Source organism: Hylobates moloch, unplaced genomic scaffold (assembly GCF_009828535.3).
Source record: "Hylobates moloch isolate HMO894 unplaced genomic scaffold, HMol_V3 SCAFFOLD_14, whole genome shotgun sequence".
In the NCBI taxonomy this organism is placed as follows: domain Eukaryota; kingdom Metazoa; phylum Chordata; class Mammalia; order Primates; family Hylobatidae; genus Hylobates; species Hylobates moloch.
Genome location: NW_026652289.1, coordinates 92,835,205 through 92,863,105, shown reverse-complemented (window position 1 = coordinate 92,863,105; position 27,901 = coordinate 92,835,205). Strand labels below are relative to the sequence as shown.

Below are 27,901 nucleotides of genomic sequence, written 5' to 3'. Positions count from 1 at the left end.
TACTTGAAATCTTTAAAATTGTTGTCTTTGATTCTCTCTGCACTAATATTGTCTAAATGGCTTACAAAATTAAAGATGGCAAAATATTTTAAATGAAGGATAGCTGGGGATGATCAGAATTCATTTCTCATCGTTTGGAGTGGTGTTCTAGGGAACAGCTGTGCCATTCCACAGAACATCCTGATCACTTTGCTAACTTTCCTGCTAATAGAAGGACAATTCTACTCAGTGAAATGTTTGCATTCACTACACGTGGTTCTACTAAAAAGGACCAATTTAGATCACTGAACCAATTTTTCCTATGAAAAATTTTATACTTGTTATATGATAGGGATCAGGGAGGTCTAGGCAAGTCGTGGGACCTCAGAGAGCCTTAGTTTTCCTACTTGAATATGAACAGAATGGAAGAAGTGTTGTTCTTTCAGGTGGTTTTTGACTTGAGTGTCCTGTGACTCTGAGAATAGAAAATGATCTCTTAGTGACCTGAATCAGAGATTGCATTTCCAGAAGGTTCAAAGTACCAGCCAGTGATTCTCTTGGACAACAGGAAGTTGTGGCTTCCCTTAGTGCTGGTGGAACTCTTGACACTCATCATTCAGCACCAGGGCAAAAAGAATGATTAGCTAGACAGGGTCAAAACAGTAGTTTTTCTAGAATTTAATTCCAGCCCTCTTTAGGACTGTTCTTTGCTGTGTCAGTCTCTGAGGCTAGAGATGGATTTTGAGCAATCCTAATTGTCATAAAGACCTATCATGGTTTACTAATGTATGAATTTACTCATTCTTCTAATATGTATATACACACATTCAAATATATATTAGCTTGTAACACTGGGATTAATAAACTCTATAACTTTACATATATATTAGTCAGTTTTGGCTGCTATAACAAAATACTATAGACTGGGTCATTTATAAACAATAAAAATGCGTTTTTTTACAGTTCTAGAGGCTGGGAAGTCCAAGATCAAGAGGCCAGCAGATTACATGTCTGGTGAAGGCCTGTTCTTCCTAGATGGTGCTTTCTGTGTGTCCTCACATGGCGGAAGGGGCAAACAGGTCTCCCAGGCCTTTTTTTTTTTTTTTATAAGGATACTAATCCTTTCATGAGGGCTCTGCCTGCATAACTGAATCACCTCCCCAAAGGCCCCACCGCTCCATACTCTCCCATTAGGGACTAAGTTTCAACATATGAGTTTTGTGGGGACACAAACATTTAGACAATAACATATATATATGTATATGTATGTGTATATATATGTTATTGTCTAATTATATATATAATTATATATGATACATTATAAAAGTTGTTTCCTATAGTTTATGTTTTGTAATTTTATATTTTTTATTTTGTAATTCCTACAGTTTATATTTTGTAATTTTGGAATCTTCTCATTCTGTTTTACTCTTTACACTTTTTTAAAGAATGCTAAAAATTAAACTTCATATTTTGAGATAATTGTAGATTTACAAAAACAGTTGCCTTAGTCTGTTTTCTGCTGCTATAACAGTATACTACAGACTGGATAACTTATAAACAACAAAAGTTTATTTGGCTCATGGTTCTGGAGGCTGGGAAGTCCAGAGTATGGCACCAATGTCTATCGAGGGCCATCCCATGGTGGAAGGCATCACATGGGGGGCAAGTATGAGAGACAGACAGAAAATGGGGCTGAACTCCCGAGATGACCAACCCACTCCCGAGATAATGGCATAAATCCATTTATGAGGGCAAAGCCCTCATGACCTTATCACGTCTTAAAGGTTCCACCTCTTAATACCATCACAATGATAATTAAATTTCAACATGAGTTTTGGAAGGAACATTCCAACCATGGCAGTTGTAAGAAATAATTCAGAAATATCCTGGGTATTCTTTATTTAGTTTTCCCCATGGTGACATCTTGCAAGACTATAGTATAAGAGCACAACCAGGATATCACAAAATCAATACAGTCAAGAACTGTACAATACAAAATCAATACAATACAGAACATTTCCATCACCACAAAGAGCGCTGATGTTACCCTTTTATTGTCATTTTCTTCCCGATGTAATTCTCTCTTTAATTCTGACAACCACTAATCTGTTCTACATTTCTATAATTTTATCATTTCACAGATGTTATATGAATGGAATCACAGAGTATGTAACCTTTTGGAAGTGGCTTTTTTCACTCAACAGAATTCTCTGGAGAGTCATCTAGGTTGTTGCAGTATCAACAGCTTGTTATTTTTTATTGCTGAGTAGTAGTACATGCTATGGATGTACCACAAGTTTATTTGGCCATTCACCTGTTGAAGGGCATCTGAGTTGTCGTCAGTTTTTTTCTTTATTATTTGAACTAAGCTGCTCTGAACATTTGTGTACAAGTTTGTGGTGTGAACACAAATCTTATGTTCTCTGGGATAAATACTCAGAAATGCAATTTCTAGGTTGTATGACAGTTTCATGTTTAGCATTTTAAGAACTGTCCAAACTGTTTTTGGAGTCGCTGTATGTACTATTTTGCATTCTCACCAGCAGTGTACGAATGACCCAGTTTCTCTGCATCCTTACCAGCTTTTGGTGTTGTCTTTATTTTTAATTTTAGATATTCTGATTGCTGTGTAGTCATCTCTTACTGTGGTTTCAGTTTGCATTTCCCTATTGGATAATGATGTCAAACATCTTTTTATGTGCTTATTGCCACCTGTATATCTTTTTCAGTGAAAGGTCTCTTTATATCTTTTGTCCAGATTCTTATTTTTAATTAAAATAATTTTTTTTAGACAGGGTCTTACTCTGTCACCCAAGTTGGAGTACAGTGGTGCGATCTCAGCTCACTGCAACCTCCGTCTCCCAGGCTCAAGCTATCCTCCTACCTCAGCCTTCTGAGTAGCTGGGGCTACAGGGGCACACCACCATGCCCCACTAAGTTTTTTGTATTTTTGGTAGAGACAGGGTTTTGCCATGTTGCCCAGCCTGGTCTTGAACTCCTGAGCTCAAGCAATCCGCATGCCTCGGGCTCCCAAAGTGTTGGGATTACAGGCATGAGCCACTGTGCCTGGCCTCTTTTGCCCAGATGCTAATTGAATTGTTATTCCATTATTGAGTTTTGAGATTTCTTTGTATACTCTAAATACTAGCTGTTTGTCAGATATGTGATTTGCAGGCATTTTATCACACTCTGTAGCTTGCTATTTAGTATTTTTAATGGGATCTTTCATAGAGCAAATGTTTTCAAATTTGACTAAGTCTAACTTATCAGTTTTCCCTTTACTGGATCATGCTTTCATTGTCAAGTCTAGGAATGCTTTGTCTCCTCCTAGATTCTGAAGATTTTCTCCAACTTTTTTTCTGATAGTTTCATAGTTTTCTTTTTATTTACTTGTTCTTTGAGACAGGGTCTTGCTCTGCCACCCAGGATGGGTAGACAGATTTTTCCCACTTTATCCTTTTTTTGTTTTAGCTATTTTAGTTCTTTTCTGTAAAAACTATAGATTAATCTCGTCTATATTTACAAAACCTTTTAGGATTTTGATAGGAATTGCATCAAACCTGTGTATCAATTTGGGGCCCCTTACACTTTTCAAGCCCCTTATACTTTGATCACATTTTCTCATTTAATTTACTTCAATTCAATGAGAGTGTCAGCAGAACCGGTCACAGACAAAACCTCTCAGACACCGGTTTTAGGAAGGAAGGGGCTTTAATCAGCTGGAGGAAGAGTTTGGGGGCATTTGTACTCCCAATGCAAATCTGAGCTCTAAGGGTGTAAGGAGGCCAGCAGAACAATTCTAGACCAGTGTGTTAGCAAGTTTGAGGGAGTGCGGTGCAACCAAGTCCTGAAAGTGTGGGGACATTCAGAGGAAGGGAAGGTGGTGCTATAGCTAGTCTGGAAGAAGTCCTGCTTGAAAAAGCTTTTCAGGGAAGTGTGGGATTTATGTGGACTGGGAGGAGAAGCATGCATGGAATCTACTCAGACTTGTCCTTAGAAATGGTTGAACTCTTTGCTTTCTAGTCCACCCTTCATGGAAGCACCTTTATCACTACTGTAATTTAACTTGTCCTTCTCTGCAGCTTTTCCAACTTGGCTAGATTTTTTTGTTTGTTTTTGTTTGTTTGTTTGAGAATTTTAGTGAAGTTTCTCTTCCAAGCTGTGTGTCTTCAGGCATCCCCAGACATCTGTTCACTTAAGGGAAATGCCATTGCTGTTATCTCTCTAAATGAAAATTGTTTTTATCCTGCAGTGACTCTGATTGTCCCTGTGGACTGTTATCTTAGGTGTAGAGTCCAGAAGTTAGTCTAGCTGTTTAATTTGTCTGTCTGTGCTTTTCCTAGTACCTAAATTAAAATCACATGTTCATCATACAAATGCTTATGTGCAAATTGCTCCCAGTGTTCTTTCTGCCAGTTGTGCCTGCCAAGATGATGGCAGGTCTTTAGAATCGTTCCAAACCTAATGCATCCCAAAGAAAATCATTACCTGAGGTATTTAGATCCAAGTGCCAGCCCTGCCTCTCTCATTCCCATAGCGTGCTCACATTGTTCTCTTCTGATGAATCGTTTAAGAACTAATCTGTGCTGGGCTGTAATCTAAAGAAAATTTCTTCTGCTCTTTCTGGCCTATGCTGCCAAATGAAAGCCATTCAGTAAGTCACTGTTGAATGACTGAAATGACTGACTGACATCTGGTATGAACACAAAATTAATTTGGGATCTTTTATGGATATGGGGAAATGGCTGCATTTTCTGTTAGCTCTGGGTTATTGAGCCTTACATGAAACCCTTTACGGCTGTCTGCTCGTCTTCAAGGGCAGGTCCTCACTGGGACTCTAGGACTCTCAGGGTTCACTGTATATGGCAGGATCAGTGCACTCTGATTCCCCTAGTATTTCAATTTCTAGTAAAATCTTAACACAGATTGAGTTTAGGAATATCTTCTGACTTGGGGTACTTAGTGCATCCAGTAAAGAAGACTGCATCATTGTGGGTGTAGGAGGAACTCCTAGTTTTCAGTTGGCTTTATTAAGAGACATAGAACTTGGTCTCCTAATTATGATACATCTAGAATTCTTGTTCAAATCAGCGTAAATTTGGAATATGCATCAATGGCAGTACTCAATCCAAAATAAAACCAATTTGGGTATATATTCTCTGTAAATTATTTCCTGCATGTACAGTGAAACTGCATATCTAATTCCTTCACTTCCCCACAGAAATCCTGAGCGATTGCTCCCACCTTTATCAGAATGCTTTACTCCCTCTAAAGATCTAAGACTCACAACGAATACAAAGTTTCCCATGGTTAACATGGTGGCAAAGCAGGTGATTCAGAGCCTATTATCTGTGCTGAGCCTGCCTCCTCCCGGCTTCCCCCAAGGATTCATGCCTATGGTTCCTTGATGTCTTCTTGTTTCACGAGTCTGAATGAGTGCTTTTATTTTTTAAAGAAAGAACATTTTATGGTGGAAAAGGTTTGCCTGAAAGACAGGGTAAAAAATATCTATCAGGGAGATTTTTTATTATATTGCATTTAAATGTAAACTTATCATTCTTGCCAGAAAGAAGAATTCGTTCTGATTTTCAACTTGAACAAATAATGTAAAGTCACTAAACTACTGTTAGCTTTTTTATCTCAAAGTAGTTAAATGGCTTTGTTGCTCATGTGGGAATGGAAATTAGCTCTTGGCATGAACTGCTTTGATTGAAATCAGTTTGAAGGCTGAGTTCCTATGCTGCTTGACAGATGACATCATTTCCTGTGCTTTTCCCAATCCCCACTGTTTTTCTAAGATAGGATGAAGCTAAGTTTAACTTCAAATTTTAAAGCAACTATACACCTTTTCCTGACCTACTTAGGATATTCTTCAAAGTTTTCACGAAATCATTTTTTTCTTTGTATACTTATAGACAGATTTTTACTTAAAAAAGCATTTTGGCTGAGATGTTTTAATGGAATCATAAGAGCCTAAAATAACTGCAATCAGTTTCCGGGGCTGCTTGATTTCATTACTCCAACAAAGGAGTTATTTCTGCTTTCATACATGGGGAAACAAAGACAAAAATATGTTTAATAGCAACCTACTTAGTAGGGCTGTATAAGTGCTTCAGACACAATGGACAACTTCTAAGTCTCAGTTTGGTCTTTGGGCATAGCTTTTGATGTCATCATCAGGCAGCATGAGTTAAGTAAATAAAAATTAATTTAGCACAGTTTTATACAGCACTCACATATAAGCAAGGTGCTACTCTAGGCACTTAAGGGGATATTGCATAATTAATGCTCATGACACTCCCCACTCTCAAGAAGTTTTTAAACAAATATGGTGGGGCAAAATAAGTAAAAATAGGCTGGATTATATAATACATGCTTCAAAAGAGAAATATGAAGTAATTGGAAAGGAGAGAGGGCTCACATTTGGTTTGGGAGGTATCAGAAAAGATCAATGGAAAGAAGCAATATTTGAAATGGGTTTTGGAGATAGATAGGATTTCAGGTTTGGGAGAGAACTGTGTGTATGTTGTGTTGGGGTTTAGGAGTTAGGGGCAAGGAGGCAAAGAGGCAGGTAAGAGAGAGGGTTCTACAGAGGGACTAGGACAAGGAAAGTGCCGGGTGTTTTGCATGGCGCATAGTAGGCACTCAGAAATGTTTGTTGAGTGAATGAATGACTGATAAGTAGATCAGGGGATGGAGTCATAGGACATAGTAGGCATGTGCCAAGGAGCCCTGAAAGACACCTGGGGCCATGCTGAGGGGGCCGTGAATGCGGAGAGATGGAGGTGGCTCTAGTTCAGTAGAAACAGGCCTTTGATGGTGTTTCAGTGTGTGGCATGTTCTCGAAAAGGCATTTAACTTTCAACTCGACCTAACTTCTTTGTGCTGTAAAAGGGTATAGAAGATATTGGGTTCTGCACTTTCCTTCCCTGTTGTCAGGCTGAGATTTGTGTAGCTCCTTATAAAAATTGTCTCTTTCTCCTGAAGTCAAGTAGCCACTTTTTAATACCGTGGCTGAGGATTCCTAACAAGGGGTAATGGACAGGGTGGCTGTTGGGAGGAATCTTCTATTTACTCTGGAGAGAAGATTTGGCCCCTGTGCTTCAGGAATAGTGAGCACAAAAGCAGGAAGATTTCTGCTTTTGTGTAGAAAGAAGATACTCTCTTCTCTTTAGCTAAAATTACTGAACCTTTTTCCCTGAGAATTTACTCCCACAACTTGGAGGACCAGACAGAATAAGCCAAACCTCCAAAGCCCAATCCTGGCCTCCATGTGTAGGCAGGTGTCAATAAGGATTAGTGGTTAATTCAATCAAGCCTTGGACTAGGAAATAGCCTAGGATTTTGAAAGTGCTATTAGCATTCCTAAATTACTGACCTAGAGATAGCCTGAACACTGGAGAAATGAGAGTACTTGCCCGTGCTGTTGTCATTGCTCACTATGAGCCCGTGGCTGTCTTTTACTCCAGCCCCTCTGAGTGTTTCATTGTCTGGGGTCTAAGGCTGTCAGCCCATGGTCTTTCTACTCTGGGCCCTGAAATGTACACTTCTGTAGGTGAAAATGAGGATCTTACTTAGTTTGAGGTTACAGTTTAAACAAGCAGCTCTTTCTCAGGCAAATCCAGCTGTCCCTGTCATCAGGCAGTCTTGTTATTAAATGTCTTTGTAGATATTTTCTTTTTTCTCTATTCTGCCTCTAAAATTTCTTTTAACAAAATTCTGTGGAATTTGCTACTCTTAATTGTTCCCCTGCGCCACCTACCTGGGATTCTAAATTATTCTAAAATTATTATTCTAAAATTATTGCCATCATAATCTTGTCTCATATGGTTACTCAAGGCAATACTTTTTTGTTGGTATAAATTACAGAAATGGCATTGAGTTGTAAGTTCTTTTAAATTAAAGAAGTCATTTAGCACTATTAAAGTGAATGCCAAAGAAACGATTGCATTGCATGGTAAATGATTTTTTTTTTTTTTTTTGAGACAGAGTCTCACTGTGTCACTCTGGCTGGAGTGCAGTGGTGCGATCACGGCTTGCTGCAACCTCCGCCCCCCAGGTTCAAGCGATTCTCTTGCCTCAGCCTCCTGAGTGGCTGGGATTATAGGCATGTGCCATTATGCCCGGCTAATTTTTGTATTTTTAGTAGGGACAGGGTGCCACCATGTTGGCCAGGCTGGTCTCAAACTCCTGACCTCAGGTGATCCGCCCACCTTGGCCTCCCAAAGTGTTGGGATTACAGGCGTGAGCCACTGCACCTAGCCAGTAAATGATTTTACACACACAAATAATAATATGTTTAGCATTCTCAATTAGGTCATTATTGGGTAAAAATAGATGAATCCTGATAAGCTATTTGATTTTCTCTTCAAATAACTACAAATCAACTCCTGCAAGCTGTTGCAATCTATGCATTTAAGTTGCAAAAGTGAATTCTTCTTCTTTTTTTTTCAAGTACAACACTGCAATATTCGCTGTATGAATGGAGGTAGCTGCAGTGACGATCACTGTCTATGCCAGAAAGGATACGTAGGGACTCACTGTGGACAACGTAAGTACACCGTAGTTACAAGTATTCTAGATGTTAACCTGTTTGTAGACCAGAAGAATAAAGAAATAAGTGCTGATGGATTTTCTTTGATTACCTGGGACACAGCATGTTTACAAGTGTCCAGTGATCTTTACAGATGAACAAATCGCTTACTCAAAACACGTAGCACCAAATTTCCAATTGGAACCTTGGTTGGTTACAAGTGTTTGATTCATTTTGCTGTCATTTACCTTCACCACCCTGCTTGCCTGAGCTCCTTGATTTCTAGTCACCACCAAAGGAGCAGAATTCTTGTTCATTCCAGATGCGTACCTTCCACTCACTTGCTGAACTTCAACACTTGGATTTTCAGGAAGCATCTCAAATAAAATATTTCAAAACTCAGCCTCATCATTCTCTCTAAACATGTCCTTTCTCTTGATTAGTGTTATCTGCATCCCTCTCATTTCCCAATCTAGATTCTGCTACTGAAGTATTTATCACATGATGTTCAGTTTGAAGGTTCATTTGCACCACCATTTATTGTGTCTGCTTTCTATCAGTCCCTGTGCTTTGCAAAAGACAAACATTCTTTTTAAAAAGCTTATTTTTTTTATTACTTTAAGATGAACATATATACCCTACAGAAAATTTGGAAAAGTTTAAAAATACAAAAAGTAAAATTATTCATGATTTCATCATTCCAGATACTATCTTCTAGACTTGCAATGCATATTTGGTACATGAGTTCTTACTGTATATATAGTTTTTGTACCACTTTTTCACTTAATATTTTATTCAAAGTATACTCATTACACATTTTAAAATACATTTTAATGGTTGCCTAGTACTCTATTACGTGGATGTTTGACTATTTATTTAATGAATCCTCAATGGTGAGCGTTATTCAGGGTGTTTCTAATTTTTGCTTTTGTGTATACATTTGTTAAGATTAATAATGTTATTATAAATAAACAAAAATGTAGAGAATGCCCTAGTGACCATCTGTGTTAGTCTGTTTTCATGCTGTTGATGAAGACATACCCAAGACTGGGCAATTTATAAAAGAAAGAGGTTTATTGGACTTACAGTTCCACATGGCTGGGGAGGCTTCATAATCATGATGGAAGGCAGGGAGCAACAAGTCACGTCTTACATGGATGGCAGCTGGTAGAAAGACCTTGTGCGGGAAAACTCCCCCTTATAATAACCATCAGATCTTGTGAGACTTACTGTTACGGGAACAGCATGGGAAAGAGACCTTCCCCCATGATTCAATTACTTCCCACCCTCCACAACATATGAGAATTCAAGATGAGATTTGGGGGGTGACACAGCCAAACTATGTCACCATCCATACACTGCAGTGGGAGAAGAATATTGGTTGAGTTTTGTGTAGCCCAGCCTGGAGAGAGAAGAGGCAGGCTCCGCAGTGTGGGTGATCCTTGGGCTGAGTCTTGAGGGATGGGTAGGAGTGTACCTGTCAGGTGATGGGGAATGGACCTTTTGGACAGATGGTAGAGCATGACCAAAGCACCAGGACAAGACACAGCAAGGGATGTGGGACATAGCAAGTGCTTTGGTGTTGCTAGAGCTTAAATGCAGAGGAGAGTGAGGGGAAAGGAAGTAAGGTCAGATAGGATGTCATGGGCCAGGTTTTGATGCCTTTATACATACTATGTTTTCTTCCAAAGTAGGGCCAGGAAAGAGGAGTGAGACCACAACCATAAACAACACTAACAACATCAATAACATACATCTTTTGAGTTACTCTGTGCTTACTGTGTGCTAGGCACATTTTAGAACTCTATGTGTGTTAACTCATTTAATATGACAACAACCCTTTGTGTTAGAGGCCATAAATGTTACCCTCTGGCAGATGAGGGAACTGGAACACAGGGACCTTAGTAGTTCCCTCTAAGAGTATATAGATGGTAATCGGCAGAGTTGGGGTTGGAACCCAAGCAGTCTGACTCCATAGCCCATGTATTTACTGCTGTGAAATACCAACCTTATTACCCTTCACTTATGAAGGTTTACAGTGAGAAAGATCACAGTGTGGAAGCGCAACTGGAGGAGGACAAAACAGGAGCAGGAAGACAAGTCCTAACTAAGGCTGTGGCTGTGGAGACGGCGAGATGGGACTGGATCCCGAGGCATTCCAGGAGAATCAGGAGGGGCTGCTGGGCATCTCTCCTGCTCCTCTTGGTGCTCCCTGAGGGAGTTTAGCCCAATGCCCAACACACAAGTGCTTAATTAACACTGGCAGAATTAGAAAACTTTTCCTAAACTGCAGCTTCCTCATCTGTAATCTGGGAGGGTTGGCTTAGGCAAGCTCAAAATTTCTTTTCTGTTTAGAAGCTCTTCATTCTCCCTGACTATAAATCAAGAGGCAAAGAAGACAATTAATTTACATAAACCTCTCTGGTTATATGATGAGCAGTGGCCTCCTGCCATAATTTTTGGTTAAAAAGGGTTGTGTCAGTTCAGGTCCTCTCATGCCAAGAAGACATCAAGATTGAATTAGACATAAAAGAGAATTTACTGGGGAAAAGTCCTGTGAAGAATAAAGGAAAGAGGAAACAGAAGTAGGAGGGAATGGTCTTCAGACCATGATGCCTGTCTGATCCTGTGTGAGGAGGGAGGGAAGGAAGGACAATTGCATAGAAGGAACTTCAGCCTGTAGTGCAGCTCCAAAAAAGCCTCAGCCAGGCTGATGGAGAGCCCAGGGCAAAAAGCGCCCATCGAAGAGTTCCATGATGGGTGGAAATGGCCAGGCTTTAGTATCCTAATGCTGTGTTCAGTCATTGGCTGTGAGCCTGCCCTTGACATGAACACTTCAGCAGATCTGAAGGTACAGCAGCTGGAAGCGGTCTGCCAGCTAAACTTGCAGGAGATTCTGTTGAGGGGACGTATGAGTGGCTCAACTTCACGGCTGCTACAGGGTAATGTATGGAAAAATGTACAGAAAATATATAAGAAGCAAGGAATTTGAATAGAGGGTTTGGGGGAGCCTTATAGAGCAGTAAGATTTCAGCTGGGCTTTGAAGAGTGGGTGGAACTGACATATTTGGCAGAGAAGAGCCTGCCACCCATGATGAAGATGCCTAGAAAGGGCCCATGCATGCACGAGTTACAGGAACTTTTACAAAGAGGAGTTGCTCAGCACATGAACTTTCAATTCTTATTTTAATGTCTTTTCTAACAAGCAAAATATCCTGCCCTGAAGCATCTCTAGATTTACTGCACCAATAGTTTCCATTAAGTTCTGCTATAACTCTCAATTGGATTTTCATTATGGTACTTAAATTACTGAAGATCATTAGTAGTATTTTGTTGTTTGCAGTTAATTGTGCAATTGAACATGCTACATTTCTGTAAGGGTGACTGACATCAGAGGGGCTGATATTTCCCCTCATGGGAGCCCTGTTGCAATTAAACGTAAATCATAAGCAGAAGAGTCTTTGCTAACACGCAGTTCCCATCCAGTGACATCTCTTAGAAACCACTGTTTTCGAGGTTGAACTGAAAGCATTGCTCAGATGCTTCACGGAATGAGACCATCAGCATTAACATAGATACAAACTCATCTATTCCAGGCAGCTTTACCTAAGAGTTGACTGAGGAACATCTGAGTATCTGTAACTGTAGAGTGACCGTTCGAAACAAACACCAGGGTGACTTTAGACATTTTATTGTTGTCCTTCCAGGGGACCGCAAATGTTACTTCATTGCATTTATTTTCAGGTAAAAGCATCTCAGCTCTCTCCTTATTTTACAGCTGTTTGTGAAAGTGGCTGTCTCAATGGAGGAAGGTGTGTCGCCCCAAATCGATGTGCATGCACTTACGGATTTACTGGACCCCAGTGTGAAAGAGGTAATAGTTTTTAAAATCATTTGCATAAAGACATGCTGGTACCTAAAGCTGTTACTAATTTGCACAGACATTGGGTCTGCGTGGCTACTTCCTGAATGTTGCTGAGCTTTGAGGGGATTTCTCAGTTGTCATTGGGAAGGTCCCTAGGATGACAAGACAGCGGCCCTGAATCTACACATGATATTCAGCAATGCTTGTCAGTCCAAGTTTACCTAAATTCAGTTATTTGCTAATTTGGTGGTACTCAGTTATGAGCGTATACATAACTACCAGTTGGCATCAGGATAAAAAGGGGAGAACTTTCTTCTGTAAGGGTAAGGATTAAGCTCTTTATTATGCTAGTGAATTAGAGAAGCGGTCTCGAACAAAACATATGTATGGAAAGGGAGAAGTTCAGTATGAAAAGCACACCTAAAGATCTGTTGGACGTGTTGGGGGCTGTAGAGGTGGACAAGCTCAGCATTCAACACTCACCATAGATATATTGAGTGTCTGCTGAGAAGCTGCTTTGTGCAGATGGTTTATTCAGTACTCATTGCAGCCTACTAGAGTGTGTAGAATTATCCTTAATTTTGCATATGAGACGATCAAGGCACAAAGAGGTCCAGGGATGTCCCCAAGGCCACATACATAAGAAACCTTTAATTTGAATGTGTGTTTTGTCTCTTCAAGTCTAATGTTTACTGCTGCTCTTAGTTAAAAGAAACAGTCTACCTGATTTGCCTACCTAAAAATACAAGTATGATATTGAGATATATGTGGATATGCAATATTCTTAAGTTTTTTCTCCCTGAACTTTGGTCTTATTAATAATCTTGTCTCTACATTTATAGATTTTTTTCTCACCATCCCTAGTTTTATAATGAAAGTTTAGAAGGTTTATGTTACACAGGACTGTAATTGAAAATTTGCATGAACTTTTAAACTGCAATAATCACTTTTAGCCAAAGTTGTATAGACATCTTATTCTAAGACGGAAAGTAAAGATTCAGTCGCAGATGTTGAATATGTCATTTAAAATGTGTAATAGAGGAAAACAAAGAGCAGAGAGTGGTTTGTGAGAAATTGTTTATTTTCTGTCTATGTTTATAATTTATCTAAATTCAGTTATTTGCTAATAATGCAGTAATACCTATTTGAGCAAGAAATTCCAGGTCGATTACTTTGATTACTAGGTAAATTACGTTGTATCTCTGTTAATGGGACCACTGCCTGGTATTGATGTGTGATGCATAATAGACATTTACACTGCATGTTGATATCCTTTAGGAGTCCCTCCTTAAACTGCTTCTCTTTACAACTTGCACGGATGTGTTTTTATTCGCTAATAATTATAATGGTCCAGAGTACTAAAAACTATTTCTACTAGGCGGTATCATTCTGTGGCCTTATTACTTAATCAGGGAAGTTGTAGGAGATTAAAATTGTTAATGTGTAGCTTGAGGAGTGGTATGTGAAAATAATTTCTCAGATGATAATGCTGGGCTTAATTTGTTTTAGAAAAATCACTAATAAGATGAAGTTACAGGGCATTTTACCTGTAACATTTTACCTGTAACCATTTTAACAAAGTGGCTAAAGATTTGCTGCAAAGACTATTGATGCTTATAGTTGATGTTGATGATAACACAGTCTAAAATAAAGGGCATGATATTGAACCATATCACAGTGATTTCTTCAAAGATTTGATCTTTGTCCAGGATTAAGAAATGTCCTGAATAGGTTAAATTACTAAGCTACTAATCAAAACTGGCATGTTACTCAGAGATTTCTCCAAGTTTGGGGGTGTCTTCAACTGCTCCCCTTCAGGAAAAAGGGCTATCCTGAAATCTGCACTAAGGTGTAAATATCTGTTGGCTCCATAGAATTTTCCTAGTGATGGTTTTCAAAATCAAATTGATCCCCAAGTGGCAGATTTTCAGGCATTTGTGGTAGTGGAGACTGGAGAGCAGAAGGCAGGCTTGCCCGTTAGTAGTAGAAGGGTAGTGCCATCTACCCACTGCCTGTTTTACCCATGGGTACAGTCCCAGACCTTCAATGGGAGAAGGAAAACATGGGTGTCATTTCCCACACCACATGGGCGAGGGGAGTCTTTTTGATTCCAGTATTCTATTTCCATTTGTAGAGTCTTCACTGTTTGCTGCTCTTATGAAAGTCATCTGCTTACCTCTTTGAAGAATCAGAGGCAGTAGATCCTCTTACTTAGATGTATGTTTGTGATTTCAAGAGTGATGAATAAAAATCTGGCACCGAGTCAGGACAGATCCATCCTGAAGTGTGGGGAAGTATTCAGGGTGACTTCCGATGGTGGGTTGGTATACTTATTGTGGTGCTTATTACTGGATAAGTACCTAGATTGGTTTTGTTCTGTTTTATTTTTTAAAGTGCGTGTCCGGGAGGCCTTTACTACTTTCCTTTCTCCCTTCATCTACATTTTCCCTTAGTACTCTCTCCAAATCTCTTTTTATAGCATTTACCACATTACATCAAAACAGCAAGTTTCCAATCTCCCTTACTAGAGCATAAGTTTTCAGGAGCAACTACAGTTTCATCATCTTCTTAATTCTAGCCTTACTGTGTGATGCACAGTACACGACCCATAGATGATGAACTGGATTCATTTAATAGCGTCAGAAAATCTGGAGATATAATGATCGGATATGAACAAGTATCTCCTGGAAATAATTGCTGTTTGCCACCAGTCCTGGATATTGGTTTCATTGGTTTCATACTAAACAGAGCTGATGACAATGTTGATACCTAATTGAATTTGGTTCCATCTTTCAGAAGAATGATCTTTCAGGTCCACGAGACTGTCATTTTTCAGTCAACAGGGATGCAAAAAGGAGGAATGTTTTGATCAAAACTAAGTGGCAATAAAAACAAAAGCAAAAACCTCTTATCATGATGTAACACACATGTAAGGGAACATTTAGAATGTCAGTTACAAGTACTTCTCAGGATAAAGATCTTTGTCCCTGGGAGATCTTGGAACTTTTATACATTAATAACTACCTCAGAGACCCACTATGAGTGTGAAATACACCTTTGGGGGTCATACTGGCAGGATTTGTATCACATTAAGCCAATAAGTCAATCTTAATCATCCATGAACATAGTATTTTGGTTTTGTGATGGAGAGAAGCAGCAGATCTCATGCTTGAATTATGAATCATAACAGTCATGTAACAGTGTAATAAGATTATAAAGCAATTTGTCTTACTTGCAGCTTTTTGCCATTAAGATAAGTTTGTTTAAAAAAATTCTTGGCTGGCCAGCCTCATCCCCAGTGGGCAAGTAGCAATGTTATATTTTACCATTGCCATTACCATTGTTTCTTGACACCCAGAGGATAAAAAATAGAGACCTGTGGCTTATTTGGCCTGTGATGTTTACTTTTTAAAAGCTGAATAGGAATACCTTTAAATACATCTTCTAGTTTGTCATAGTCCCCACCACTGCCTAGTGTCACATCTTGCTCAAGTTCATTCATTTAGCTAAGGTATTAGCCCTTGTGAGCACTCAAGTTTGCCACCTCCTGCTGCTTTCTCTGTCAAAAGATTGTGTCTCTTTATTTTTTTAACCACAAGTTTCTTTAATTTTTCTTCCTGTCACTTTTTTTTTGGTAAGTTCACATTTGTGGTTTTCTTTTTGCCTCCTACTCCGACCCTTTGCCTTCTCCCTGCTTGGGCCTTTAGCAACGAGTAGAACTTAATCACTGTCTTAGCTCAGTGGTACAGTATGTTAGCATTTGTTATCAGATTATTGAAGTGAGGTCAGTGCCTGTTTTGGCAATGACAATACAAGCTAGTCGTATACTGCCATAGTTACTGCTAACAAAAAAACTGTGTGGAATCACTTTCTCTTGCCGTCTTGCCTCAGAATGCACATTTAAAATCTTGTTAAATGCCTTTGTATTAAACACAGTGAATCATATGAGTGGATGAGACTTTTCAGGGTCATGACAAAAGAGTGAAGAATGATGGAGATAGACCTGAACTTGGAGATGGGGGTGGGGTATGATGATGAATAGGCTTAGGGAAGAAGAGAAACAAAGAGACACAGCAAGAGAACCAGGAGAGCGTTGAGCCAAAGAAACAAAAAGGAGTTCAAGAAATAACTTGGCAATTGTTAGACTCATCGAAGGTCTGAGAATGAGAATCATAAAGCAGCCATTGGACATAAGAACAGCTGACATGTACTGAGTACTTGCAGTGTGCCAGGCAGTGTGCTAAGTAAGCACTTCACTTTGATGATTTGCAACAACCATATGAGAAAAGTCCTGTAATAAGTCCCATTTTATGGAGGAATAAGCAGAGGCAAAGAGAGATCAAGTGCCTTGTCCAAGAAGGGACAGCTTATAAGTGGTAAAATAAAGGCCTGAACCTAGACATTCTGGCTCGTAAGCCTGTGCACATAACCACTGTGTAGTACTTGGACTACACTGGAAAGGGGCCACTCGTAACTCTAAAGACTTTTCTGAGGAATGGTAAGAGGAAACCTAGAACTATGAATTTTAGAATGGAAGTCAAGATGAAAAGGCAAAAGAAAGGATTCTTGCATATTCTTGGATGTTTCAAATGTAGGATTTTGGAATATTCATCTATTTGATTGATTTCAATGTACGAATCTGCTCTTGGAAAGAGAGAGATTCCTGTGTGTTTACAGGACATATAAATGTGCTCTAAAGGACTGAACTAACATGCCTGGAAGTAGACATATGGAATGAATATTGTCATTTAGTGCAGTTATCATGGAAAGTTACATAGTTTCTTGTAATATTACAACTGCTCAAAATGTGTTTGGAACCCAGTTTTGGAGGTGCCTTTACAAAATCAGCAATACATTCAAATCAGTGTGATTTTTTTTTCCCTTTTGTGGAGGCATTTGAGTTTTCAGAAACAGCCTACAATAATTTACTGTTAATTCTAGTGACTACAGTGGGTAATCACACATTTTAGCTGTTTGGGATCAAAAGCAGACTTAGATTTAAAAAATAGTAAAAATAATTTTCTCATGTGGTTCATAAAGCACTTGGAATTGGTTTAATGTTTTAATGTCAAACTTTGTGTGAGCCAGCGGATGAAGGCTTTTGGAAGCATAAATGCAAATAGCAAGAAGTTTTCTCTCATTTCTCCATCTGAAGCTCCTCATCATGTATCCTCAGAATATTAGCATGCACATGAACTCAGAATTCTAAATCCTGGTGCATTTGTTCTGTGTTAAATTCCTACCCAAGTCTAAACTGTGAAGACAATACTTGGATTTCTGCCAACTTAAGAAAGTCTGTTGGCTGTTATGCTGGCTATCAGTAGATAAAGTATAGGGGAAAGCATTGTTGAACTGATAGCCTTAAGAAAAAGGAACAATTGGGGCCAAAGTGGAGTAGAATAAAAATGAGAGGATGGAAATAATCCTTAGTTCATTAGAGAAGCAGAACAGTTGAAAGTGAACTAGCTCTTCATGCATGTACTTGCTTCCTAGGAAATTACAGTCTTAACAAAGCTGAAAAGGTTTATGTATTTGTTTGCACAATAATGAAACAGAATAGAACAAACAACAGCTAGGTTGATTGTAAATCTACCTCCTTCTTACATATGCAGTTGACATTTCAGAAACTTATCCTCACACCTTGTTTCTCTGATGATGTAAAAATGATTTTGCACAGATATCTTTCTAATGATTTTATTGAATGACTTTCAAAAACATTGCATTAAGCAATTGATAAACACATATTGTATAAATCCAAAAAGGCAACATCTATACTGTGTCTAATGAACGGAAAGGACTAACGTGTAATTATCCAAATATATAATAATCAGATAGTCCATTTCGGAAACAACTGCTTTGAAAAAGAAAGTAAAAACATTACCTTATCTCAAGACCTGTTTAGAGAGCTTCATGGAATCAGGAGCTGATTTTCCTGTGCTTTTTTTCTCCTGGTGTTTTTCAGGAAGGTATTAATAAAATATAGATTCATTTTTTTTCTTTATGTGGAAGTAAGTTTTACAGAGCTGCATTTCTGACACTAATTTTACATAATTTTAAATTGTAGGTGGCTACACTAAAGTTCCCAGGGTAATGCCACAGGCTAACTCGCATTCTCCATGTGCCTTTGGAAGGCAGAGCTCTGTGAACTATGTATATTTTCTTTTTTCCAAAAGCACAAAACAATAAACTGTCATTACTAAACTAAACTGAAGGCCTCTATGAACCTCTCTTTTGGTATTTAGTTTCAATGGAAAGTAACTATGTGTAGATAGCAGGAGCAGAATGCCCTAAATGTTACTGTGCATCTACAGTGGTATTGCAACATTTGTGGCAGCTGGTGGATCACTGAATAAACTAGATTTTCCTAGAATAGTTCCAGGAATTGCATCTATTGACACACACACTCGTTTTTTGTGGCTGGGTAACTGTATACACTGAGGGCACACATGCTCCTCTGTCTCGCAGGCTGCACATGCATGGTATGAACAAGCAGGGGGAATGGGATGCAACCAGAAAGAAGCTTGATTTTTGTCTCCCACTCGTTGTCCCTCTCGGCCCACTTTGTAGACTACTTCTTCTCCTGCTGGTAAATGAAATCATCTGGTCTGTTGTAGAATTTCTCCCCTGCAGGTTCCTTAATGGGGGCAGAGGCATCTGTGTTCTGACTGTTGCTGACATTTTCCTCCTCAATCGCTGGGCATCCAGTGGTACCTCCAGCCTCTTGAGTTCTCTTTGCTGCTCCAAGGAGCCATCTGGGAAAGGAGCTAGGCTCAGTCCACATCAGCTTTCTTTTTGGTGGCCCCTAGCTTGTTGGCAGAAAACATTCATGCATTATTTCTGCCACAATAAATTGCTGGAGTGCAAATTATTGACACATTAGCAAATGCTCATTGGAACCATTGTCCAAGCATCTGGCCAGACATTTTCCAGGCATTTGACAGTCCCTAGTCCACAGTGTCCTCCAGACTTCTGGGGATAGGTATCATGCAATCCGAGGAGTCTCCCTGAAGCCTGTCTCATGACTTGGCATCATAATGTGGCCCTCCACCGGTTTCCCAGGAAGGGCTAGTAACAGCCCACATCTCTCCAGAGTAACCCACTTCCCATCACTTGCTACTTTGGGCATTTGAATACTCTTGATATGCATAAAGGTTTAAGAGGTCGTCATCACCCACTTTGCAAATTATGCGTCAAAATATCACACTTGACTTAGAATGTGGCATCTGTTCCCTTGGTGCTTCAATTGAAATTTTGATTCTAACATTCTCTTGTGTTATCAAAGCTAATCATTTAATACAACTGTTAAATTTAGTGTCATGGTTTCATCTTCAAAAACAGTTTTTTAACTTCATTTTTTAGCTCTTATGAACTTATTAAAAAGATGAAACTAATTTTTATAAGTCGTTAGCCCCACATTTAATATTTGAACCACTTTTCGATCTTGGATGTTCAAACAGTAGAACAGCACTGAACAATAGAAATATAATGTGAGCCGCATGTATAATTTGAACTTTTCTTGTAGCCACATGAAAACGTAAAAGGAAACAGGTGAAATTAATTTTAATATATTTTATTTAACCCAATATATCTGAAAGTTTTATGCCAATAGATACTCAGTATTAAAAATTATCTATGAGATATATTGTATTCTCTTTTCCATTCTAAGTCGTTGAAATCCAATGCATATGTTATACCACATCTCAGTTTGGACCAGCCAATACCTGTGGCTACCATCTTGGACAGCACAACTCTAGAACTTCCAGTAATACATATCCAAACTTTACCCAAGGTATCTACTAGATTTCCAGTTTTCTTTCTTTTCCTTCCTTCTGCTGCTTCTCCAACTCTTCAGAAAGCAGCATCTTAGAAAATCAAAGAGAGGCTGCATTGATGTTTGAAAAGTAAACCATTAAAAAAAAGAACTGGGGCCTCAGAGCTGAGCCTAATTTCTCAGGTTCTCTGTCTTAGTAGAAGTTTGATCAAATGTAAGTGATAAAGCTGAATCTCTTGCAGTCATGTCAATTAGATATAACAACTACAGCATATATTTAATAAAGCCTTGACACTAAGCTAGGCATGATGATAGAATCATGAGAGGAGTGTATGGCTCTTGTCATGAAGGCCTTAAAATAATTTTTGGAAAGACAGACTTGCATACTATATTGGAAATAGTTAAGTAACCAAGCAGGGCCAGGATTTAGCTAGGCAGAGGAGATAAAGGAAAGTACTACAGGTAAAGGGAAGAGTTAGTACAGATTTAGAGGCTCATATTGACCTGGGGAAGAGGGAGGACCCTGCTGTGTCAGCTTTCATGGTACTGGAGCCCTTCTATGGGAGAAGAGGCAAAGGCACAATGTCAACTCACATAACTCCAAAGAAGGGAGGGTCTGTTACAAGCCTCTCCATGATGCCCTTCCATTCTATTGAACTGTGCTTCTGTACAATTTCTGTCTGAAGCAGGATATTGGCATTAAAAAATGCCCCTTTGTATGTATAAATTAGTGGGAAGACTGGTCTATTTCTGAAACTGTTTTCACTTTCTTATAGACGGCATTCAGGAAATCCTTACCAATTTTATATGCCCAACTGAGAGTACTTCAGAACACTTAATGTTTACGTTCCCAGTAGTTATGTTCTCCAGAGAGTCTATGCTGTTTTTGGTTTATGAACATATGTTGGACAAATACATGGGGCTTCATGGTCCCGATGATATGCCAAAGTACTTTTTATAGAACATCAGTCCCATGAGGGGTTCCATGAAATGAAGTTGCCATGGATAATATCATTTTTGGAAACTCCATCCCATGTCTTCTTCTTGGGGAGGCACCAGTTATGTTAGCTCTTGGGAGTCCTGCAGGAAGGAAACTGTTTTTACTTAGTTTAACTCACATCTCCAAGCCCATGAATTTTAGAATTTCTTCTTTCCAATTCATTTTCCCTTAACACCTTTAATGTCTTCATCTTGAAGATCTGGATTCTTATTATTTTGACAGTCATTTTGAAAGTCATTTGACATCTGCATGACAACATTTTCATATTCTAGATATATATTTTGAATCTGTATATGATCCTCGTTTTAAAGATAAATATTTGCCTAAATGTCTAGAGGTTTTTGGAGGAAGATCTTCATTATTTAATCATTCACCTTTTGGGTTCCTAAGAGGATTCATTTGACCATAAATTTAAACACAGCATGAGACACTCATTCTTTGGGGTTTGGTTCTCAAATACTTTAAAGAATCATATAGGAAAGATGGACTATCCCATTAAATACCGATAACTTCCTAGTTTTTAATGGCTTGATGTGGTTAGTATGCATGCCATCCTGGTTCTTATCAGCCACTGGGGGTACTACTTCTAGAACTAGGAGTATGAGATATTCTTAGAGCTAGAGCTCCCTTTTCTATACTGGTTAGATCCTTTTCTTTCAAGGTCAAGTTTAAGTCTCATTCTCTCCCCAGTCATTTCCTGACTATAGGAAGCCAGCCCCCAAACCCCCACCCCAACCAGCCCCATCAGTTTCTATGCAACTTTGCTGACATGGCCCCCTCTGGCCTCCCGGATCCCACCCACATTTCAGTTGCTCAGTGAATCTATTAAATTTTTGGTTTTTGCCATTGACTTTAAGGATTACGTCAGACATTTTAGCATTTTTATTCCTCCAATGAATTCTTGTTTTTCTTGCATTTTATTAAATTTTAAACTGATTAAGTGACCCAGTGCTTGTCTTTGGGGATATTGTCTTTGGGGATATGATTTTTAAATATTTACTATTTTTATTTTTAAATATTAGCAATATTTTAAATATTTACTAATTTAAAAGATGATTGTCTTTGGGGATATGATTTTTAAATATTTACTAAGAGGTAAAGAATGAGCATATTCACCTTGTCAAAAAACTTTTTTTCCATGTACATTTATTGATTTTTGTGTTGAAATACTTCTATCAGCATAAAACCATCTAGAATTCTGTTTCATGGCTTCAGGAAGCCTTATCAGCAAATTGCAAAATTTAAGTTTCCTTAAAAATATTTCCTTTACTAAGTGAAACATAAATCACCTGTCAATTTTAAAATATGAAATAATTATATAGGTATTATTTCAGTATTTTCTTTAAAAAGGCAATTTGGTTTATCAGTCCCATCATCTGGGAATTACACAATTGGCTAATCTGCTTTTGGGACTACTAAAATAGAGGTTTATGTATAGTCTCTCAGTCAGACTATGTTACTCCCCATAGGCCAAAGACTAGAAATTAGATCTGATACTTCTTCCTATTTCACTACCAAGCTTAGAGCTGTGAAGAGAGTAGGTATCTATTAAATATTTGTTGATTTACGTAATTTAACTGTGGGCTCTTGAAGTCGATGAGAGGGAGTGTTTAAATGTTAAATACATCTGTTTAATCCAACATTCTAAGAAAAGACATTCTGGACAATAATATTTATAAATCTATGTGTATGTTATATGGAAATATGAGTGTAGTTATTTGTAACTGAAATATTGTAGGAAGTGAATGCATGAAAAAAAACGTTCTCCAACTTTCCTACCATATTCCCTAGTGATAATCTTTTGTCTCTGAACTGTTTCAGAAGAGCTTTATAAGTAAACAATAGATTGGGATATTTGTTTTCTCAGGAAATAAAGAATGCGGTAATGGTTCAGTTTGTAAGATAGACCCATTTCTATCTCTGTCCTTAGAGAGCCTTTATCCTCTTGCCTGCCCTCTCCTAGGAGGCATTGTTGACCTTTACCATTGTAGGCACTGAACCAGGCTGAAAGAGAAACCTTACAGGATGGAGGCAACTTTTATCCAAATTGAAAATGTTTTTATAAACATGCATTAGCTCTTCATGAGCCGTTTGTTTCCTGAAGTCCCAATGGAAATGATCATATTCTGTTAGGGATTCCAATGATATATTCTTTAAACTAAGACTCATGAATGTTAAAAGGCCAAAGCGAAGCCAGAAGTAAATTTTGACTCATTCTTTATATAATCATTTGAAAACTTCACTTGAAAACTGGAGAAAATTTTGGAACTTTCTTGTTCTACTATGGAGAAGATAAAAGCAGAAGCATCCACAGTATCTTAATGATACAAAACTGGCTTTGGAAAGTAGTATGTAATAGAATTCAGATTGTCCTTGGAGGAAAACAACCCTAAAACACCATCGAAAATTCTTTATTTATTTATTTTTCAGACAGCATAATTTGGAGTGGGATTGGGCTATTTCTTTTCAGACCTTATTTAGGCTTCATTTCTTTCTACAGTGTTCTCCACATTGCCAAGCAGAACAAGCTATCACAAAACTAAACAAAAGGCAGCGCCTAGAAGGCATCCCATCCCTTGACAGAGCCAACTGGGAGTGTACCCAGGACTTTCCTGTTCTCATGACTCCTGGGGTTGTTATTCTTTTCTTTTTATGAATGAGACAAAATGATAGTGAAATTATTTTCAGAACTAAATCATATCTCAAAGGAGTCTTCATTCCAACTTGTATCACGTGACAATCATTTTAATGTTTTCATTTAAAATGTCTAATTAGGAGGAGTTGTGTTTTTCTAATTGCCTAGCCATTCCTAGAAAACTGATCACGAACTCACAGTCTGAGGATAAATCTTGCTACTTGCTGGATTGGTGGCCTTGAGCAAGTTACTGCATGTCTCTCAGGCACAGTTTCCTTGTCTATACAATGAGGGTAATGATAGTATTTATCTAGTAAGATTGTCGGGATGATTAAGCGAGATAATCCACAAAGTACTTAGCACAGGATCTGGCACATAATACATGTATAAGAAATGTTAGCTATTTAAAATTCACAGGAAAGTGAGGGTAATCTTGGTTGACAAGTATCATTTCATTAACAGTATCATGAAATGTTCATATATCACTGAAATTACATCTAAACTTAAAGGCCTCATTTTGAACATTTTTTCCACTTAGAAGTTTTGTTATTTTACTTGAACAGCATATTTTTTGGATCCCCTGTTCAGATGAAACCCAACAGTCTTGAGCTGGATATAGAAAGGTCAACATCAAGAAAGAAGCACATCAACCATGTGCTTTTCTTTAGTACACATTCAACTGTTGCAATTGTAATGAAGGCTGAAACTACAATAGTGCAAATAGTAATAAAGAAAGGAGAAAATGAAGGGGTAAGGGAAAGCTATTTCCATAAAACGTAATGGTGACTGTGGCTGGGAAGCATTTGTTCTCCCAATAACTAACCAAAAGTTCTGAAAGATTGGCTTACTTTTACTGACATATATACAGATACAGAAGGGAAAATGAACTTGTCTATTCAGAAAAGGCCAATAATGAAATGTAAGAGGTACTTAGCTATTTTAGAAACGTGGCATTCTAAAATCAATGAGAGGTAATAGACACTTATCCATCAGTAAAATAAACTGAACACCTCTGTAAAGTATATATTCAGTTTCCAAGTGGCTGTAAGACCTTAAGTCTACAAATATGGCCTGGTCAGGTTGGATGGGAGTGGGGGATGCTTTTACTCATGGAACCACATGCCATTCTTCTTTTGTTGCAAAGGACTAAAAGTGTTAGTCCCAGAGGACTAAAGTTAGAAAAATCAAAACATTTGGGTATTCTAAACCCACAAATTTCAAGCTGCCCTCGTTAGTGTTCAGTTTTGTTAAATCTGTCCATAAAAAGGTGTGATGTTAAGCCGAAAAGAAATTTTTCCAAGACGAAGAGAGGAAGTGTGAGTTTATCTATCATGCATGAGTATTTCTCAGGCACTATGCTAATGACTGGAGATGTATAATAATGAATGAAACACATGCATCCCGCCTTCTGGAGTCACATTCTAGTGGGGAGATGGAAGCAGTGGTTAGATGGGCATGTGTAGGAAGGCTGGCCGCACATTGAGAGGTGTGCAGTGGTGCTGTGACTCCCACGCTGGGAATAGGAACTCTGTACATTTTTCTATAGCACATTAGAAGTCTGATGGCTCTGGCTGACCATGAGTCTCTTCCCAAAGGAGCCTCTGGAATACCGACTTTGTTAAGATGAGAGAGCTCTTCTTATAGGTTTCCAATGCCCTTCAGAGTCAGAGGGGTCTTGAGTCTTTTGCTGCTTATATTGCTTTTCCTCTAATCATTCTGCTCCCACAGGGACTCTGATCCCTAGCTTTCCCCCAGAAACGTTAATGAACTGGAACTCAAGTGTCCAAAAAAATGCAAGTACACCACAAAAATGGTTTGTTTAGGCGTCAAACATTTTGAGATAATGCATACTTTTGAATGGATGCCTGCAGTCTTGTCCCTGGGGAACGCCTTTGGATGTCATGCAGTCCTGGCTTCAATAAATCATTTGCTGTTTGGACAAGTCGTGGCCACCACGTCAGTCACTAGATACATTTGTAATGGTTTACGTGAACAATAACAACAACCACCTAGCAACACACTGTTTGGCCATGTCATTTTTTCTAATACCACATGTGGTTTTGTGGGCTTTAGAAGAATAAATTCTTACTGCATCTAATAGGTCTTGAAAATTAAACAGCAAATATTGCTGGAGGCCTACTGTGCACAATAGGTGAAATCACACTGCATGGTGTAAGAATGAAACATGGGTCTTTGCTAGTTTATTAGTAATTTTATACTCCACACGGGAGAGACTATTTCTGTTCTGTTCAACATTTTACATCTAATGCCTGACACGCAGTAGCTCGGCAAGTATTTGTTGACTGGAGAAATGAACAAATGAGTAGTTTTCAGGCATAGTTTATTTCTTGAATTTCCTGTAATTCAAAAAAGAAATGACTGATCTACCATCTGTACTTTTTAGCCGATAGTTTTTTCCCTCGACGTTTTAAAACCATGAACACAACAGTGTCAGGTAGAGCCAAGTATATTCTGTGAAGTGTTAATACCTCCGAGATGCCACATTTATGTGATCCCTTCCATTTTTGCAGCACTTACGAACATATACCACCTTAGTCGGTCCTTGGGGCAACCCTTCATATTTTATAGCAAAGAGTGAGATTGAAGGGAAACCTCTGCGACTCAGAATTCTAAGGCAGGTGTCTAGGAATGAGACTTATGTCTTCTCAGTCAGCCCAGACTATGGGGCATCTATATTCTCCAACATGTATTTGCTTGCTTTTAGAGCTCACTGTGGTTGCCAGCATTACCTTTTGTTATTATTAACTATCTTTTAATTTTAGCTCTATCTTTGTTCTTTCCTCTCATTTTGCACACCTTTTTGATTTTCAGTTGGACTGCTGATACTTTGCTATTTCTGTTCTCTGTGTCTCTTAGACACTATGTCAATTTTAAAAATTTCAAATTTGATGGAACTAGGCAATATTTAGAATTAATTTTGTCGAGGAGAGCTTGTCTTTAATTGTAAATGGATATTATGTGGTGAAAACACTTGGCTTAGCTGAAATTGAGCTATGCATGGAATCAGAAGACATTCTGGTCCTGTTGGAGTCTGAGAACACACAGCCATGGAGAATCTGGATGAGTGAATGAATGAACTGCTGCTGTGTCACGCTGCCCGGGACGTCCTTCTGTTGGAATTTCTGTGAAAGTAGACCAGGCATATTGCATATTGGAGTGTGTATTCAAGGAAGAGTTGAGAATTGGTTTTCTTTTATGACCTGTTTGTTTTCTTGTTGCACATATCAGGAGATTTGCAGTTTCTGTCATATAAAAACTACTGGAAATTTAGAATTACCTCCTCTGAGAGCATGAGCCCCATGAGAACAGGGAGTTTTGACTGTCTAATCACAGTGGCTAGAAAATGTCTGACACAGAGTAGATGCTCAGTACATATTTGTTGAATTAAAGAATGGATCTGGCATATATACAGCTGATCACTTTTAGCAATAGGACATGGGTTGATGGTGCAGTGAATGATTTGTTGGTGCATTGCTGTGATGATGTTCTGAGCTCACCCTGCCTCAGTTACTCAATGACAGCAAGTTCAGGTCATCTCAGAGTTGGTGTTTGGCTCTTGTCTGCCCCACTATACAAGTGCATGCAGTTCTAGTCTCTGTTTTGGTGGGTAGTTTCCTACCCCTCTGGCTCGCTATACTTGATTATGAAATTATGATTGGCTTTCGTTTATCTCTATAGGATAGAATAGTAACTGTAGCTAATCTGTGGCTGAAAATAGGGAGATAAGAATGAAAATAATTAAAATGGATCACTCTGGGTAGCCTGAAGTGACATGGATTAATGTGCTATCAGTTTTTTCCCCCTGAGAAACATTTGGTCACAAGGAAGTTTGGCTTTCAGAAGAAATTCAGATTTGGGTGTGTGGCTTTTGGCATAGTCTAGCATTACTGGAATGGTCTAAAGTAGATGTTTCTTTTTTTCCCATGCCTTCCTGTGGGTGCTCAGAACAACCCAGTCTTTTGACTGTAGGATTATCTGCCATTCGTAGACTGAGCATTATCTTGCCAAGTCATATGGAGAAGCCAGTTACCGAGTGCACTTGAAGCAGAAGATAATACTTGGCTGAAGCATCCCAGAAAGCCTAAAAAGCTAATGTC

General features: G+C 38.6%; 1 protein-coding gene across 1 annotated transcript in view; it reads left to right on the top strand.

Annotated features, from left to right (window-relative positions):
• FBN1 (fibrillin 1) overlaps positions 1-27,901 on the top strand; it is a 236,803-nt gene that overhangs the window by 37,600 nt on the left and 171,302 nt on the right. Inside the window, exons 5-6 of the mRNA XM_032174648.2 lie at positions 8,435-8,530; positions 12,291-12,386. Of these exons, the coding sequence (XP_032030539.1) occupies positions 8,435-8,530; positions 12,291-12,386 (192 nt within the window). The remainder of the gene's footprint in view (positions 1-8,434; positions 8,531-12,290; positions 12,387-27,901) is intronic.